The sequence below is a fragment of the Heteronotia binoei genome, chromosome 9, assembly GCF_032191835.1.
Source record: "Heteronotia binoei isolate CCM8104 ecotype False Entrance Well chromosome 9, APGP_CSIRO_Hbin_v1, whole genome shotgun sequence".
NCBI classification, from domain to species: domain Eukaryota; kingdom Metazoa; phylum Chordata; class Lepidosauria; order Squamata; family Gekkonidae; genus Heteronotia; species Heteronotia binoei.
The window spans coordinates 32,621,719-32,635,985 of record NC_083231.1 but is presented as its reverse complement, the minus strand read 5'-3'; the positions used below and the strand labels follow the sequence as shown (position 1 = coordinate 32,635,985).

Sequence of the window (14,267 nt, the reverse complement as noted above, 5' to 3'; positions counted from 1 at the left end):
GTATGCTACATGCTTTGATTGCTTACTAATCCCACTACTTATACGTGTTAATTTAGCTTTATGGAAACTGCATCAAAATGTGGTAGAAATCTGAAATAAATAGGTGCAGTCATGATGCAATCACGGCCATGCAAATCCAATATTATTCTAGATTCACACCAGAACAAACCTCATCAGGTTTTTGACTCAAAAACACAAAGAAAGGGGTTGTATTTTCTGAAGAGCAGGACCCTGGAAGTGCTAGTGGGGGATGGCACCCCCTCCATGGTCACTTTTATCCTCATGGCTCATGCTTTACTTTCCCTTCTTCCCACTGGCTCCTTTCTCCACTGTGACTCAGTTCCTCCTCCTTTCTCTCTTCGCCTTTAACTGGAGGTGGTGGCTGCAGCCACAATGTCAAGCACCATATTGGATTACTAACTACAGCAGCCCAAACTCTGGATGGGGGTTACCCAGCTTTTTGTGGCAGAAAACTCTGATTTGTAAACTTGAGGATTCCTAATCTGTTACCATGGCTGTTGTATATATTTTTTTTAAATCTGAACAGGGATAAACCCTTGGTTATGGAATTAGGCATATTCCACTAACAGAAGGTGCACACATTTTGGTTTTGTTTGGTGATGCAATAGCCTTATTTCAAGGACATGGGGAGCACAGGACAGTTCTACCTACATAAAAGTAGTCTAAGCAGATACAACACCGTTAAATTAGAGAGATGTGTTGGTATGACCCATCTGTTAAGTATATAGTTAAAGCCAAAAACAAAGTGCTCTATTAGGGAATCTCTGGTTTAATGTTGCAGAATAATTATCAAATCATGGGAATATAGGAAAAAAAACTTCTAACTATATTCTTAAATAAAGCTAGTATTAACATGGCAGTGTGTGATCCAGATATAATACCTCAGTATGATTCTAATCGGTGTGAAATCAAACTTTAGATAGTAACCCTATAAGCAAGAATCAGTACACCACATAGAACTCCTTTAATGCTTGTAGTAAATTGAACAGAATCTCTTTTGGCACCCTTTTTCCTGCATGTGGACAATCTACTCACAATTTGTTATTGTCATTCTAGGAAATTATACATTAAAAATAGATATGTCTGATTTTATGGGAGAACAGCGCTTTGCACAATATGAAAACTTCCGAATTGGGGATGAACAGGTAATAAAATGCATTTGCATTAACTGGTACATGAAAATTGCTAATATAAATTAGGTTTCAAAGTACCACTGGGGGGGTGGGTGTATCATTTTACCCTTGCCACAGAGACTGTGCAGATATGTAGTTCAGAGGCCATAGTGTTGGACTTGGCTTCAAATCCCTCATTTACATATGAAGCTCACCCTTGGTCAGCCACTACCTATCAGCCTAATAGATTTCTAGGACTGGCTCAAGACATTCAGTCAGCCAAAACGAAAACATGAAGCACCCTTACACTGAGTCAGATTGTCTGGAAAGGTCACTTTTGTCTACTCTGGCAGCAGCTCTCCAAGGTCCCAGGCCTCTGCCTCTATCTTTCTCATTATGTACTTCTTAATCCTTTTAACTGATGTCAGACATTGAACCTGGGACCTTCATTGGATTCCCTTATTGGAAGATACCTAATGTAAAGAAAAGTCTATTATCATTTATTTTTCTCTTATATACTACCTCAGTGTTGTTATGACCATAGCCAATAGAATGAAATTTTGTGAGATGTTTGCATTTGTATTTGTCACAATTTCTGGACAGATAGTGAATATTGTTTTCCTTTTTGAATACACTTCTTAAATGTTAAGATGATATATAGACATGAGATTCTCCACCCCTCTCCAATTTGCTCCTAGAGTTCCTACACGATGACTTGTGGACAGTACTCTGGAACAGCTGGTGACTCCTTCACTGGGGGTTTTCATCCTGAAGTGAAATGGTGGGCAAACCACCAAGGAATGAAATTCAGTACCAAAGACAGAGATAATGACAAGTATGAAAAGAATTGTGCTGAAGAAGACAATGCTGGCTGGTGGTTTAACAGGTTTGATATCTTTCTCTTACTTTGGTTTTGAAATATTCGACTGTGATTTTGACTCAAAATGCATTTGTATCAGCGTAGTTTTGATCAAACTGCATAGCAGACAAAGTCTCAAAAATTGCTAGCCCACCTGACATCAGCACTGATACTGCATGCATGTAATCTCACACACAAAACTGCTAAAACTACAATCCAATGCACACTTACTTGGGAATATGTCCCACTGAACTGATAGAAATTCATGTACGAGTATACATTTTCAAGATCATGCTGTGTGTACTTGTGAGCATAGTACAGAAAAAGTTATTCCAGCAAAATTAGGTCCCTCTCTGCTCTAGGACGTGCTGCCAAAAGCTCTTTCATAAAGCAGAGGATTACCTGAATTCTTAGCACTTGCCTGCTAAATCATTATCTACCCCTGTGTAAAAAAAATAAGTGGGTATGACTACACCACTGTTGCAAGCTATAGGGCAAAGGGAAATCAGGGAGCAATGTTCAACGGAAGGTACTGCAAGACTGATTTTGCTCCATTTGTACCACCACTGCTATCAGATGAAAGGTAACATTAATTTAAATATTATTTAGTATAATTTAGTAATATTGCAAACCACTGGAAGAAAAGATAACACTTTGTTCCTGGTGACAGTGTTCTGAATCAACTTGAATTCAGCTGAAAGATATATTTGTCGAAGTCCATAAATTGTAGACTCCTTGTTATGCAGCAGCCAGCATATATCTTGTTTACTAGCTATCCCGTGGCTCTTCTTTATGAGTCACTTAAGCAGATTATTTGGCATGTCTCTTAAAAGTGCTTCCATTTCCATATATTGTCCCCCAACAATGAGGCACAAACTGCACATTACAATGGTATGATCTAATCAGGGTGGTATACATGGTATTCTTTTCCTTCATTTTATACTCCCCCAAATTCTGTAATGTAGGTTAGGCTGAGGGCCAAACTACACAATATAAAACATATTGTGTCCCCCTGTTATGGAACTGCATGTGGATTATTCTATGCCCTCACAGCTCCAAAGTAGAACAAATACCACCCATGAATCCCTTTCAGCTCTGGAAAAGAGCATTAGGGTGAAGACAGGAGCCCTTCCCCTCATAATATAAGCCTGAGGTGAAGTGTTGCTCCACGGGTTTTACATTTAAATTATTCCAGGGAGGGACGGTGGCTCAGTGGTAGAGCATCTGCTTGGGAAGCAGAAGGTCCCAGGTTCAATCCCTGGCATCTCCAAAAAAGGGTCCAGGCAAATAGGTGTGAGAAACCTCAGCTTGAGACCCTGGAGAGCCGCTGCCAGTCTGAGAAGACAATACTGACTTTGATGGACCAAGGGTCTGATTCAGTATAAGGCAGCTTCATATGTTCATATGTTCATTCCGCACAGGAGCTGAGGGGGAAGAGAATCCAGGATTATCAGGAAATACCAACATTTTTTGGCTCCATTAAACACAAATCCAAAAAATGCCTTTTTTGTGTATGTGTGTGTACACATCCCTACTGATACTTATAGGATGGATCTGCCACTGTCCTATGTGGTTTGCCTCAGCAGCTAGATTAGATATGACATGTGTATGGTGTGGAAGACAAGCCAGCACTAGCAAGAACAAACTGATTCTCCACCTCCAACTTGTTCAGAATGATTCTGCATGTTTTAAGCAACATCACATGAGCTACATAGAATGGGTATTCTTAATTAAACTACATACATGCATTGGCAGTAAACCATACAAAGAAATTTCAATGGTAACTACCAAGAAAGATTAAAACAAAATCTGATTAGTTGCAAAACAGAATGAGCAACATACTTATGCAATTGTTATAAAATAAACATGCTCCTTTGGAAATGAGTTCCAAATTTCACAATTTTAGAGTAATCTGAAGTCATTGGTAAGGGCTATCAATCAGAATCAGCTTTAGTGCTTGCTTGAGTCTCCCTAAATATTCTGGATTTCTGCAGGAAAGTTGCTTAGACCTGTCCATTACTTGATAACGTGTCAGTCATGTCACTGCAAATGAATGGAACTGGTCCAAATTTTGGTTGATCTGGTGCCAGATTTACTGTGTGAAAGTACAGTTTGTTTCAGCTCTGTCATTAGTGCTACAGTGATAAAAAGAAAAAATGAATATCTGTGTAAATCCTGTTTCCAATGAAGTCAAAGTTTCCAGTGACTTCAGAAGGAAATTGATAAATACGTTGCGGGAAGCTTTGAGAAATAACATTGTTTTCCCATAAAGCATTAGAGAATCACACCCAAGATGTTTTTAGGGTCACAAAATACACTAATGATGATAGGTTTATTGCTTCCCTGATTGTTTCATTCAAATTACTAGTTTAGTCCTCCTCCTCTTCCTCTCTCTATATGTTTTGTCTCTTCTCCCTACCCATGAAGTAGTCGACAGTCAGAAATAAGATCAACAATACTCACCATCTGTTTTTTTAAAATGTACGGATATATTCTAATTGTTTTATTTTGTGTGTGTTTTTACTGATACTGTGGATCCAGAGTCCTGCAGTAGCAGGGATTGGGCAATTCATAAATTCAATAAATAATCATTAATAATAAAGCCAAATATAGTCTGTTTTCTGGAAGACCAAAGGAAAATTGAAATTGCTTGTAATTCAATCCTATGCATGTTTACTAACAAGTAAGCCCTGTTTATTCCAAGGAAGTCTACTGACAATGGTAGTTTAACTTTGATTTTATATCCTTTTTGTGCTGAGTGGTTTGTCACCTAGTTGCCTTGTGAACAAAGCTAATCAATCAATAGATTATGTTCAGGGCCAGATTAACCATTAGGATATGAATGCCATAGGTTTGCATACAGACTGAACAAACCATAATCGGTTTGATCTGGGAATAAAATTCCTTAAACACATGTATTCCCTTCCTCTACTTGCATTTGAAGACTTCTAAGAACTTGCTGTTTGTTTCTTACCTACCTACAACCAGAATCATAAATCAGAATGAGTACAGAAGAACATGAGAGGCCATGTTGGATCAGGCCAATGGCCCATCAAGTACAACACTCTGTGTCATACAGTGGCCAAAAACCAAGTGCCACCAGGAGGTTCACCAGCAGGGCCAAACTCCAGAAACCCTCTGACTGTTTCCACTCCCCCTCCCAAAGCACCAAGAGTACAGTGCAACACTGCCCCAGACATAGTGTTCCACCTGTACCTTATGACCAGGCTTCAGATTCAGTGGGAGCTCACAGCAGCACAGCTCCTGCACCTTTCTGAGAGTCCCACCTCCTCCTTCTGATAGTTCCACCTCCTTGTCCATTGAATAGTATGTGCAGCTGCATAACAATCCCTGGATGAGCTCCACCACCTATTTTTCTACAAAATGACCGCTGCTTATGACTAATAGCCTCTCATGAGCCTCTGCTCCATATGTTTATCCAATCCCCTTTTGAAGCTGTCTATATTTTATCTGTCAGCAACTTGTGCGGCAGTGAATCCCACGTGTTAATTTCTCTTTGGGTGAGGATGTACTTCCTTTTATCTGTTCTAAACCTACTGCTCATTAATTTCATTGAGTGCCCGTGAGTTCCTGTATTGTGAGAAAAGAAGAAAATTACTTCTTTCTCTGCTTTTTCTATGTCATTAATAATTTTGTAAACCTCTGTCATGCTACCCCTCAGTCATTGCTTCTCCAAGTCAAAGAACCCTAATCACTTTAACCTTTCTTCATAGGGAAAGAGTTCTATCCCCTCAATCATTTTAGAGGCCCATTTAAACAATAGAAAGCCTAGAAACCTTGAAAGTAGGGGGGAAATGTAATTCATTGACATGTATGATTTGGACTTCACAACAAATTACAATTAAATCCAAATCAGTAAGTCTTTGGTTTGCGTGCAAGGATAAAGGGAGGGGTGTATATGAGTCTGGAAAGGTCCCCTGTGCAAACACCAGTCATTGCTGACTCTGAGGTGACGTTGCTTTCACAACGTTTTCATGGTAGTCTTTTTACAAGGTGGTTTGTCATTGCCTTCCCCAGTCATCTACGCTATGAGCCTGAGGACTTCCTAAATGCAATCCTGCTGTTCTTTTGCCCCTTTTCTCTGGATAGGAAATACAGGCACAGCAATGCAAAGGATAGCTTGTGTGCCAGCACTAGGGCTGGTGTTTGGACAGGGCAAGGGAAAACATCCTTTCCTCGTTCTGACACTGATAGATCTGCAGGCCAGCCATCTCAGCACCACAGCTGTGAAACAGAACTGCTGGCAAAACATGCCCCCGAGTCGGTTCAATTTAGCATCAATGTGATGAGGCTTACTGCTGAAGCCATAGCACAGTAATGTGCGTGCTAAGGGGGAAAGCTTCTATAGCTCCTAACTCAAGCATTACAATCACAGCACAGCAGCAACTGTGTGGTTAGATGGATCAGTTCCTGGTCCAACACGCTATAGTCATTTTTGCTGAGCAAGAATGAAGCAGCCCTGCACTGCAAATACAAGGCTGTGTACCTCTTTTAAGAACCAGTAATGCTGTCTGATGGTCACTTTGTTCAGCAGCACTAATGCATTTTTAAAATGATGGGGCCTTTCTCCGCATTTTCTCATTGTTGCTGTTTTTGAAAGCCATCCCTTTTGTCCTAAACAATGCAGCAATAGAACAGTGAAGCAGTGTACAAGAACAAAGCTGTGCGCTGTAGGCCAAAGGAAAGCACTGAAACATGAGTCATGTATATATAATTAAAGGTAACAAAGCTCCCTGGACTACTTTCCAGAGGGTTGTCCACCTGGGCAAAACTGTGATTTTTGTTCTTGTTAAACAGTGGGATTTTCTTGCCCCCCATGAAGACATGAGGAGCTAAGGAGACACACACATGAAGCTGCTTTGTCCCATTGGTCTGTTGGAGTAGGTGTGGCTTACTCCGCCTAGCAGCATCTCTCCAGGGTCTCAGGTCAAGGCCTTTCGCATCCTGATCTTTTGTAACTGGTGATGCTGGGGATTGAAACTGGGGCTTCTGTATGCAAAGCAGCTGTTCCGCTGCTGAGCCACAGCCTCTGCCCAAGAGTCACCGGCCTGAATTCATTCAACTCTCACATATAGGTGGCTTCCTAACCTCCTTTCTGTCCTCGCCATCAGGGAGTTTCTAAGCAATTAAGCATGGCTGATGATTAGGCATATGCACAGCCTGATCTTATGCCTGTTTTCTCAAAAAAGTAAGTCTCAAGGATCAACAACCATAAGCAAAGATTTAACAAGAACAAAAACTGTTATGGGGAAATCTGTAGTCACCTGTTTTAACAATTTTTTTGCCACCACATAATTAAGAATCTAACTGCACCTTTAAGGCTAACAGATTTATTCTGACGTAAGCTTTGGAGCCCACCAGATGTCAGAAGCATCATGTTTGCAGGTGTAATATGACCACAGAAGGGTGGGGAGTAAACAATGGGACCACAGGGCATGAATAGGCCAACTTGATACTTTGAGATGTCACAGCACATACTTTTTTGCATTTCAAAGCTGTTTTGCTGCTCTGATTACCATTTGCCCCTCTCTACCAAAGCAGCTTTCAGAAGTAAAAGTTTGCCATCTGATCCAGAAGCACGAAGGCTTCTGCTAGAGCAAACAACAGGGAACTTCTTGGCAGGTGTGAGCTGAGGGTTTCTTGATCCTGGCTGAGCCCTCCAGGGTCTTGCCTTCACTGAGGGAGCGGTGGAAGGGCTGGATTGCATCATCCATACAGCCTTTTCTGACCACCTCCGAGCTGCCCTCTCTTAAGCCTCAGTGACATGTTTCAGCCCCCATATCCTCCTTGGCTGCCTGAGCTGAGCATAGGCCAGAGCCCCACTCCAGCTCACTGGGGAGACGGCTGTCTCTGACGGGGGAAGTTCCACTCCCCCTCCTTAAAGGGCCTTGCTGTCCCAGCCATGAGGCATTGCTGGTTTTCCTAGAACTGACCATGCCACCATAACCCTCTCCATTAGCCAGAGCTGCTGCAACTGCTGGGCCTCAGGCAAGGTCTATCCCTGTCTGCCCACTCCAGGCCTACCCTGGGAGGCCTGACATCCCTGCAGGTCACCCTGGCCCGCTTGTCAATGCAGCACTCTGAGGCCTCCGACTTGGAATGAATCACCATCTCCTAGCTGTAGGACATCTGGAGGGTGCTGACCGTGTGGGGATAAGGGATCTTGTAACTGCTGGATGTACTTCCTTCACTGGCCATCTTGAGGGAGGCATTGTGGAGACCGACCCAGTGGTTGTCTCTGAAGTCAGGTGGCAAAGACAGTACACAGAGCTACTTGCCCTAACTTCAAGGCCACACAGTGTCTGACGCTTAAGGGCCACAAATGGTGACAGAAAACCTACTTTCCACCTCTGAAACTAGGAAGCCTGGCGCTCATTGCAAGGCATCCCATGAGGAGGAGTGTAGTGAGGAAAATATATCATGTGCCCTAAGAGTCCTTGACCTAACCAAGCCCCTGTTGTCACTGCATGATGCGTCAGTCATAATGAAGGTCTTTTTACTGGTACTTAGATGTCCAGGTGATGTATTCTGGTCCTTGAGAGAAATCCTATCCACCTTTGGAACATGCTGTCAGCTGAGAGATTCTTTTTGCTCTCCCAGCCTCTCTGCACCAGGGCTGCTGAATAATACTGACTGTGCTATTGTTACATTCCTCTGCTGCTGCAGATCTGCTGACTCATGGCAGTTGACTGCAGGAGACACTGTTATGTTTTCCATATGAAAATATAGTTTCTTTCTTTCTAGTGGAAACAAAATCAAGCCCTTGTAGCATCAGGTAGAAGTTTGAAATCAGTTTGGGGAGGTAATGAGAGGGCTGTTAGAGCGGCAGAGGGAGGATTTCTACATAGCCAATTAAAAGGAAGCTCAGAGGATCTAAGCTGCTGGCCGGTGGCCAATTTGCCTATATTTAACCTGCTGGAGAGATTTCCTAAGAAATACAAATCTGTTCCCTAATAGCTGGGCTGATGGTAATTACTTTTGTTCTGGCATGTTATCACCAGCAAACGCACTCACAACGTTACTCCAAATCAACGAACCAAGGAAGTGCGCAAACCCACATTCCTGTCATACAGTTTTCCCTGCCAACCCCCCTTGTCCCTAGGCACAATCTTCACAGGTTTGGAAAAGCATTCTTAGATGAAGCTGATTAACAGGCAGGAACTAATGCCAGTCAAGCGGCAGAACAGGCAGGTCTTTTGTTCTTAGACTGCTGTTCTCAAACCCTGTCACAGAGAACACTCCACTGTCAAGGAGGGAGCAACAGAGGTCGTTCTGTAAATGATGGACAAGTTTCTACCTTTTTTATATTTCTGCACAACTGGTAGCTGAATCCTGACATGAGGTAAAGATCAGCCATCAAGTTCTGAGATGTGGGACATTTTAAGAGGACCACACTATCAGACATTCCGTACAGAGTTGTTGTGAGATAAGTGTATCTGAGGGGCCATACACAACTATTGCATTTAACATCATGATGAAGCCAGTCCTTACTGTCCCTGAATGGCCCAGGAATAGTAGAGTGGGGCTGAGGGAATTGTACCACACCTAGTGGTTAACATCATTGTTAAACAGGTTGAAAGCTGCCATTTGGATCTCGTTAAATCAAAATACCAAATAAAATATTTGCAAACTAAATATATTCTACATACCACCAATTACTGTGCATAGAAGCAGTAATCTGCCACATGGCTAGTGCAATATTATCACTGTCGTGGAAAGAAGTAGGAGAGAAGGAAGATCCTGAGCTGGGAGTATCTGAAGAAGTGTGTGGTGACTCACAAAAGCTCATACCTTGTCACAAATGTTGTTAGTCTTTAAGGTAATGCTGGATTCTGGGAGTGTGCAGAATGCTATTGTCTGCACTCATATCCAGTCAGGATTCAAAACCTTAACTTGGGGTTATGACTCGTGATTATTTCAAAGGCTGCTTTGGGTCACACAGCTGACTACTCATTCCTGCAAATGGCAGCAGTGCTTCTGACCTCTCAGAATCCCAACTCTCTGGTCCCTTACTCAGTAATAACAGACTCAATTGTATGCATTTCAGATGGATTGAAAACTTACATTTGGGATTGGCTGGTAAACCAATTAGATAGATAAAGAATTAAGATTTGTTGTTGCTCAATCGCACAGTCGAGTCCGACTCTTTGCGACCCCATGGACAAAGTCATGCCAGGCCCTCCTGTCTTCTACCATCCTCCAAAGTCGGCTCAAATTCATGTTAGTTACATCAGTAACGCTGTCCAGCCATATCATCTTTTGTCGTCCCCTTCTTCTTTTGCCTTCTGTCTTTCCCAGCATCAGGTCTTCTCCACTGAGTGCTCCCTTCTAATTTGGTGGCCAAAGTATTTGAGCTTCAGCTCCAGCATCTGACCTTCCAGGGAACAGTCTGGGTTGATTTTCCTTAAGACTGAATTAAGAATTAAGATAGCCAGTCATAAACAGTATTACCTGGGAAGATACCTAAACCAACAACAGATCTATCCCTTTGATGTAGACAACTAATTGATATTTTATACCTATCTGGGGCAAAAAAAGGGGTGGGGCAGGGGCAGTTCAACAGCAGGCAGAACAGTGAAACTGGGAAGTCCTGCAAAGCTTGCCAAGAAGCCAAATCAGATATGATGAAGAGAGTGAACAGAACTCCCAGTATCATTGGGCACATGAGTCAAACTGGGAGTAAGGAGAGAAACAGTTAAAACCTTCCACCCCCTGCTATTTTTCAGACTTCAAATGAAGCACCCATATTAATAAATGTGTGTTTCCCCAGTGGGGCAAATAATAACTTGGTGGGGCATTTAGAATCAGGAAAATGCTGCAAAAAGAAGGCTACTTCACCCCACCCTAGCAATTTGAATCTGGTTCCATTCTGAGTACCTGGTATGTAAAGAGAAAAAAATATGCTGGAAGCTCCATTTGTGGAACTCACATCATTGCATCTGGTTTGGCTGAGAGTGTTAGATATGAGATGCTATTTAATATTTACATATCAGTAAACTATTTTTTTTTTAATTGGGAGGAAAATAGTTTCTGAAAGAATGGACTTGGATCAGTTTGTCCAAGACAGATGCTGGTGAAGGCTATGGGTCCTTGGGCCACAACCACTGCCACCACTTCTAATTGCTGAATAAACCACAGGAGCAAGATATTCAGTAATCTGGGTTTACCACATGGTTAGAGGCTACAGATAACTGCCTTTCCAAGCAGTTACAACTCCTGCCCAGTCTTTTAAAAAGCAGCTACCTTGTGATTACCCAGCATCTGTTTTCACCCAAAATCTAAATTGCATGCAGGAGTTTTAACTATGTGCCTTCCTGGAAGGACTGCCTGCCATTTTGAGAAATATGGTCTTGAATTCCAAGATCCCTTGTAATTGTTTAGCAGTACTGAACTCCATAAATGCAGAGGGTTGCAGATGTAAACTATAATCTTACCACGACACATTGATTTGAAGTTCTGAGCTCAAAACACTTTCCAACTTGTCACTTTAACAAAAAAAATCAGCTAGAAGTTACATGTTGATGCTCTCAGTTGTAGAGTTTATCATTAGCTTGTTTTGATCCAGTGTGATCTGAAACTCTTGAAGAGTTATAAAAGGCTTTATATAATTAAAAAGGTAAAGGTAGTCCCCTGTGCAAGCACCAGTCGTTTTTCGATTCTGGGGTGACGTTGCTTTCACAAAGTTTTGCCATTGCCATTGCCTTCCCCAGTCATCTATACTTTCCCCCCAGCAAGCTGGATACTCATTTTAACAACCTCGGAAGGATGGAAGGCTGAGTCAACCTGGAGCCAGCTACCTGAACCAGCTTCCACTGGGATCGAACTCACGTTCTAGCAATACAAACAGCCACACTGTGTATAAATGCCAAGGGTAATAGATAGTCTCATTCAAAATCTAAAGGAAATATTTTCTTTTCCCCACCTCCTTTCCTTCCAGATGTCACACTGCCAACCTGAATGGCTTGTACTACAACGGACCCTACTCAGCAGCAACAGACAATGGAATTGTGTGGTTTACATGGCATGGGTGGTGGTATTCTCTGAAATCTGTCACCATGAAAGTAAGGCCGTCAGACTTCAGCCCTGACAAGGTTTAAATGTGTGTTCTCGCACTCTTCCTTTCAAACAAATCGGTCTAAAATGTATTGTGACATATGCTTTCCTCATTTACCTCTGTGTAAATTGGCATTGTTACAGATAATGGCCACAGTCCAGCATGATCAGCCTCCATGTGGCTGTTTCAGCAACTGCAAAACAGGAGGGGGTCTTTTCTCCAGCATCTACACAGTATCATCATGCTCGTATACACCTCCCAATGTTCCCCTTGCTTTGCTGCAATAATTCCTAAACCTATTTTGGGATTATCCTTTTGGAACAATTGCTTCCTCAAAGCATGTTTGTAACCAGTGTGGATGGGAAGGTGCAGATTTTTTTCCCATTCCCACCTGACACTGGCATCATTTTCCTTGCTTCAGTTCCCCTTCAGCTACCACTCCCCCCCCCCTGTGATAGCAGAGTGCCATCCTCACTGATTTTGCACAATTGTAGGCCTTTGTACCTACTTTTGATTCTGAGTCATGATTGCTTTTATGCCAATAAAACTGAACTGAACTGGATTTTGCACAATGTGGCAACTCCCCTGGACTTAGCACTGTTGTGCCTTAATTCTATCATTTTTGAAAAAATATGTCTCTCACAATCTCAGCATTTCTGTTCTAAAATTACACTGGATGCAATTCATTTTTCCAGGCGCTTTAAACTAATGACCTATATATTGCTGCTATATCATGCATAGTCTGCAGTTTCTGTAATGCCCAGCTTGTCACATAACATTTATGTGGAATGGAGGATCCATTCTTTAAGGTAATGCTTAAAGAGAGAATAATTTCAGAAGAAATGAAAAGTGGGAAAACCAGATCTGTCCAAAGGGCTATTTCTCGGATCAAATGTGTGACATTTATTACTCTTTATTGTTAAACCATATATGGATTTAAAACAAGGACTCCCTTCTGCTTAGTAGAAGGGAATCTTTGGGTTGAACAGTATTTTTTGCAATTAATTTCTGATTTAGTTTATATTCACCAGAGAGCTAGAGTGAGCATGTAGCAGATTCCTGATATTTTGTCACACCAGATGACTGCACCAGAAGGTCTGAGAGGAATCCCGTGTATCCCTTAGATTACCATAGAGGGTGCTGGTGCAACTCAACAATTGGGCACAGTTACATACATATAGACACCACCACCTAAACTTCATCTACGTATTGGCTAGTGTCTGTGACATCAGTACCAACAAGCGACATTCTTACCTGTATCATTTTGCCATAGAAATATTAACAATGGAAGAATACAGATTGTGCTACAGTATAGTGTGCTTAGAAAGGGGTGATTTGAATGGCTGTAATACAATGTTGCACAGAAGCCCCATCTGGCTCTTTGACATGCCACCTGTGGCTCTTGTGAGAACTTATTCCTCAGTGTAGCACCTGACCCATGTTAAAGGGAAGTGGGCAAGCCCTAGCCCAACAGGGCTTGTTGTTGGTAATTTATTGCTGTCTTCGGAACTCTGCGAACGTCCCTAAGGGGCAGGTCTCATGCCAAACATGGAAGCAAGGGTGGCCTTTTTGGTTGTTAATTAATGTGCCAGTTTCATTCTGTGTATGTTTTACAGCTAGATTTCATGCATTATTTCCCTATTTTTAGTACAGCCCTACCAAAAATTAGAAGAGTCCCGTGGCTCAGAGAGGTAAAGCTGCAGTTCAGGCTCTCTGCTCACGACCTGAGTTCGATCCCGGTGGAAGCTGGGTTTAGGTAGCCTGCTCGAGATCGACTCAGCCTTCCATCCTTCTGAGGTCGGTAAAATGAGAACCCAGCTTGCTGGGGGGAAAGTGTAGATGACTGGGGAAGGCAATGGCAAACCACTCCGTAAAAAGTCTGCCGTGAAAACCTCGAAAATGACTAGCGCTTGCACAGGAGACTACCTTTACCTTTATACCAAAAAGTATACTGTTTTTCACTGTCATAGCATAACTGAAATATGGGAACTGAAGCTAGGTGGCAAACATTAGCAAGGAAACATTATGTTAAAATTAGTCCAAATATTCCTGATAATTTCTTTATAACACTTAGTTTATAGATCACCTTTCAGCTACATTTTGGTTGCAGTCTTCTCTATGGACGTTTTGCCTCATCTTCCTTGCAAGATTGATATGAGGATCAAGCGATACTCCACAATCCAGCTTGAGTAAGTCTCTG

At 42.1% G+C, this 14,267-nt stretch overlaps 1 protein-coding gene across 1 annotated transcript in view; it reads left to right on the top strand.

Moving 5' to 3' along the window:
• FGL1 (fibrinogen like 1) overlaps window positions 1-12,632 on the top strand; it is a 40,815-nt gene extending 28,183 nt beyond the window's left edge. The window contains exons 5-7 of the mRNA XM_060246418.1: window positions 1,078-1,166; window positions 1,832-2,019; window positions 11,951-12,632. Coding sequence (XP_060102401.1) covers window positions 1,078-1,166; window positions 1,832-2,019; window positions 11,951-12,110 — 437 coding nt within the window. The 3' untranslated portion in view covers window positions 12,111-12,632. The remainder of the gene's footprint in view (window positions 1-1,077; window positions 1,167-1,831; window positions 2,020-11,950) is intronic.
• Window positions 12,633-14,267: the final 1,635 nt, after the last annotated feature.